A 5,107-nucleotide genomic window follows, 5' to 3' on the forward strand; every position below is an offset into this window, starting at 1 on the left:
CCCCCTCCCCCTGTCACTCCGCCGGCGTGACGCGCGGGGCGCGTGGTGGCCCCGCCGCCCTGCTGCTGGAGTGGTGTGAGAGTCTGCCGAGTGGGGGCGGCTCACGGCGCAGCTGCTCGCGAGGTGGTGGAGATTCCTGGGAGTAGCGAGAAAAAAGGAGAAGTTATTGTAGCGATAAGCGCGGCGTCGGTGGCGCAACAAAGTCCAACAGAAGTACACTGCGTTTCGGAGTGTCTTTCTGTGTCGCGCTGCGCTGCTCCGCTGCGGCGAGCGCCTGGTGGGTAGGCAATGCGTGGGCACAGCTGTGCGGCGGGCGTGCCTAACGGCCGGGCGCGCTGAGCCGGGGCGAACGCCTGGTAGGTAGGCAATGCGCGGGCACGGCTGTGCGGCGGGCGTGCCTAACGGCTGGGCGCGCTGAGCCGGGGAACGCCTGGTGGGTAGGCAATGCGCGGGCACGCCTGTGCGGCGGGCGTGCCTAACAGTCGGGCGCGCTGGGCCGGGCGGAGGAGCGAGCAGCAGCAGCTCTCCCGCGGCGCTTACACAGAATGAGGTACCGACCGACCGACCGGCACAAACAGACCCCGCCCAGCCCAGGAACCGGCCGGCCGGGCCGGGCGGTGGTCGTCAAGTGCAGAACACTCAACAGAGATGCTGCTGCTGCTTTTGAGCGAGCGCGGAAAGCTGCTGGGGCAGCGGGGCAGGGCCGGCCCAGCGGGAGGCGGCGGCCCAGGCCAGCTGCCCGTCCCTCTCACGGAGGACTGGCGTACGGACGGACGGACAGTTGGGCAGAAGGTAGCACAAGTCCCCCTTTCAGTGAACGGGCGGTGAAAGGGGAAGCAGGGCGAGCGGGGCGCGCTCTAAGCTGGCCGCAGAGAAAACAGCGGCAGACGGACGACCGAGCGGAATAATGTGTTTCGTCGAGACCCGGCGGCGCAGCAGCTCCGTGTTTTATGCCCGTCAGCGCGGAGAAAAACCAACCCGACTTGAATTTCCCCGCGCTGCTTTAGGAAACAAGTTGTAGAGAAAGCGGTTCTGCTACGGCGTCAGTCTGCTAGTATGGCCGACTCCGCTTGTTCTCCGCGCGGGCTCTCCCCAACCGCAGAATATTTTAACGGGGTGGCGGCGGCGTTGCTGGGCAGCGGTCCGCTATGGGTGGCTGTATTCTTACTGCAGACTTTATCTGGCCTTATCATTTCCCTCTGAGAGAGGGGAAGAGGGGTGACGGAGAGAGTGTGTGTAAGAGAGAGAGAGAGAGAGAGAGAGATAAAGATAAAAAAAGAGAGAGAGACTGTCTGCTTTGTTTTACTGGTGACATCTGCGCCGCGCCGCCGCGGGACTCTTGGTCTCGGCCCCGACTGAAGGGAAGAGATTCTGCCGCGCGGGGCCGGGCCAGGGAGAGACCGATGGACCGGAGAGCAGAGCGGCGGGCCTGGGTGTGGGGCCGGGCAGGGGGCGGGCCGGGGGCAGCAAGCTACTCAAGTGGTTTATTCTTCTTGTTGCTTCGAAACGGAACAACTCCCCGCCCCGCCCCAGCCCGCCGCCGGGTTCCGCCCGCCTGGTGGGCCCGCCCCCTCTGTCCACTCGGCTGTGTCCCATCTCCTTTCCTGCTTGTGTGCGAGGGAATCACAAACGTCTGCTTTTTCTCCTCTCCCCGCCTTTTCCCCCTCTTCCTTCGCTCTTGCTTTCCGCCGCCGCCCCACCCAGACTGTTGTAGCTTGATGGTAATCTCGTTACACTACATCAGCGATTAGCTTTTCTTTCCGCTCTCTTAATAGAAGCAGGACATTGTCTCCGTGGCTAACGACACGTGGCACAGCCGGGCACAGCAGGTGTGGCGCGTGCCAGTTTTTTGTGTGTTGTCGCACTGGACGACAGCCCCCCTCCGCACGCTATGTTTACTTATGTCACTTGTTTTCCTTATCGTTAATCACGTTCTTTACTTTCGCTGCCGCAGGTGGAGTACTACGGCCGCGAGACGTCCTTCGGCGAGCAGCAGGAGGCCGCCGCGGCGGCGCCGTCGACGCCGTCCTCGTCGGCCGCGTGGCACCTGGCGGCGCGGCGTGTCAACGGCCCCACGCACACGGTGCGCGGCCTGACGCCCGGCCTCACGTACGTGTTCCTGGTGCGCGCCGAGAACAGCCACGGCCTCTCGCCGCCGTCCAATCTGTCAGAGCCGGTGGCGCTGCACGGTGGCGCAGGGCTTAACGGCGTGGACGCGAGCAACGACGTCGACGGCGACCTGGAGGAGGCGCGCGACAGCCTGCTGTCGGACCAGGCCGTGCGCCTGCTGGACGCGGCGCCCAACAGCTCCACGGCGGTGCGACTCAGCTGGGAGGTGAGTGCGAGCGGAACCCTTTCCCGAAACCTTTTCCCCTTTACGGCCTCCCGATGTCGATACGCCCCGAGGTGCTCGCCGCCGCCTCGTACTTCCGGGCCGCATTTCCGCTCGCCTTCCTTCTCTTGCCGCCGCCGCGCGGGGGGCGTTGGAGTTGAAGTGAGGAGATGGAGGTAGTGAGGGAGGAGAGGGGGCCTCGCTCTCAGTCTGGAGCGGCGATAGAGAATGGCCCCGCGAAACGCTGCGAAACGCTCAAATGGGGCCCGCCTCACTACTCCGAGGAGGGTGCGGTGGTAAGGTGGGTGGGGCTGGGGTTTGGCGGGGAAGGGTGTGGGTCGGGAAGGTGGTGGGGTCCCCCTGGCCTGGTGGTGCGCCCCGTTTTGCATGAGTCTGAGCTGCTGCGCGGTGCGACGCCCCGGGGCCCCTCTGGGGGGCCCTGAGGTGTACTCACTACTACACGAACACACACACACACACACACTCAGCACACACGCACACACACACACTCTCTCAGCGCACACACTATGCCCCCATCCTTTCACGGTTTATCATGCGCCATCACAATCCCTGCCCGCGCGCGGCAAAGACGTCTCGGGGGGACGATTCAATCCTACCGGCTCGGCTCGGCCCGGCGGCCTGGCCTCGGCTGTGCGGCGACCAAAGACTCGGCTCGGCTCTCCGGCGCGGCTCGTTTCCTCCGGCGTGTAAAAGTAAGCAGGGAAATAAGGTTAGCGATAACGCAACATAACGCGCGAGACACAGCGGCGCCATAGCAGCGGGCGAGGCACTCTGCCCTGCGGCTGATTCAGGTGGAGGAGAGGGAGAGGAGTTAAATGAGGCCCCCTAGCGGACAACGGCTCTGCTGCTTTCTCGTTCGCGTGTCTTTTTATCACCGTCGTCCGTATAGTCTCTCTCTTTTTCGCCCCGCGGCTTTCTTCCCTGCTCACCCCCTACACTACCCGCGGCTTTGCGCTAGTGTGTGTGTCTGTGTGCGTGTGTGCGCGCGCTAGTCTTGGCCTCGTCTATCTCGTGTTTGGACACACACGCTCCCCTCCCTCATGTGACGTTGCGTGGCGCGTTCACACACACACACACACATCTAACCACAGCATTGGGACGGGTGGGATGGCGGGGGGCTCTGAATACGCACGAATGGGGCCACGCGACTCTGCGGTGGCGCCAAGGAGGGAGGAGGTTGGGGAAGGAGTAGGAGTGGGATGGGGAGGGGGAGAGGTCAGGCCACCGCCGGCTGTGATGTTGCGGGGGAGCGTCAGTAATCCACGGCCGTCACCCCCTCCTCCTGTGTCTCCCGCCCCGCCTTGTCTTTGCCTCATTGCCTCGACCGCCGCCGCCGCGCCTCCTCCCCGGGGGCGGTTCGGACTCACCTTTGATCCGGAGGAGTAACTCTGCGCGGATGAGAGCCGCCCAATCATCCGGATCCGATACCAGACGCGGCAGGAGGTCCGCGGTGGGGCCGGGCGGGGCGTAACGCGGTGGGGCGGGGTGGGTGGGGCGGGGGTGGGGCTATCTCAGCCCTCGGATAGCCGGGCCGCCGGAGCCGCGCTATACGGCGGGCCGCAGCCACAGCCAGCGGGCGAGCGAGCGGTCAGCGAACAAGAAGGGTGGACCATAAAAACTTCGGAATGAGTTTCCAACCCGCAGTAATAGTTATCTGATAAGGGGCGGGTCCAGCCAACGGTAGGAGAAGGGAAAGGGGGGAGGGGCGCTTTTGGAACAGAAGGCCAAACTGAACTGCGACGGGGGCTTTGGCACGCGGAAAGTAATTTATACCACAAGTTTGACCACTCGGCCGTTCAAGCGAAGGAGACAGCGTAAAGGAGGGGCGAGGAGGGGGGGGGGAGTGGCACTGAGGGGAGGTAGCAGCGCCGCGCCAGACGGGTGGGTCATAAAGTTTTTACATTCGGCGATGTTGGTTCGGTCTGGGCGGCCGGCGCACATATGGTACCCGGCGGTAAGGCTCAGGCCCCCCTCGCGGCTGACCGGTGGAAGGCTGGAGGGGTTATGGAAGTCGTGATCATTCCCCCCCCCCCTCCCTCTCCACTGCCACGCGCACCCCCCGGCTCGGCCGCTGCTCCGAGTTTGTGGATGGGCGCGGAGTTTGAGTCGGAGGCGGTGGACCGATGTTGTCGTGCCTGGAATCGGAAAGTAGCCGCTGTTTGTTTTAGGAACAGCGCGCGCGGTCCGGTCGGCAGTGTATTGTCCCCTGCCTGCTCCTTCATGACGACCCTCCCTGCTTGCTGTGTTGCAGATCCTGAGCCCCGCGCACGTCGAGGGGCTGGTGCTCCACTGGCGGCCCGTCCTGGAGGACGAGGGGCACGTCGGCCCGGACCTCACGCGCGACGTCGGATACGTGCCGTCCGATGGCGAGGCGTCGGCGGGCGCCGAGGACAAGGCGGAGGCCGACGTCCGCGGCGGGGCGTCCACCAGGACGTCCACCTCCAGGACGACGGCGCCGCGCGCTTTGGGCGGTCCGGGCTCGGTGACAGTGCTGCAGGCCGGCAAGGCGTCGGGCTTCCTCGTCATCTCGCTGCGGCCCTACACCACCTACACGTTCTTCGCCGTGCCCTTCTACAGGGGGCTCACCGGACAGCCCTCCAACTCCAAGTCTGCCACGACGCTCGAGGATGGTGAGTAGAGCAGGGAAGAGGTCGGGACGGAGAGCGAGAGTCTTTGATGGCGCGGGGGTAGTAGAGTAGTGCACGCTGACTGCCCGTCTGTCCGTGATAGCACCCCCGCCCCCGCCCATCCCAC

The 5,107-nt window shown here is 64.9% G+C and overlaps 1 protein-coding gene across 1 annotated transcript in view; it reads left to right on the plus strand.

Moving 5' to 3' along the window:
- The window catches only part of LOC113202107 (protein sax-3-like), a 125,011-nt gene that overhangs the window by 104,642 nt on the left and 15,262 nt on the right, over window positions 1–5,107 (plus strand). Inside the window, exons 11-12 of the mRNA XM_052265686.1 lie at window positions 1,955–2,335; window positions 4,605–4,983. Of these exons, the coding sequence (XP_052121646.1) occupies window positions 1,955–2,335; window positions 4,605–4,983 (760 nt within the window). The remainder of the gene's footprint in view (window positions 1–1,954; window positions 2,336–4,604; window positions 4,984–5,107) is intronic.

Source organism: Frankliniella occidentalis, unplaced genomic scaffold (genome assembly GCF_000697945.3).
Source record: "Frankliniella occidentalis isolate FOCC.00 unplaced genomic scaffold, Focc_3.1 Scaffold29, whole genome shotgun sequence".
Lineage (NCBI taxonomy): Eukaryota > Metazoa > Arthropoda > Insecta > Thysanoptera > Thripidae > Frankliniella > Frankliniella occidentalis.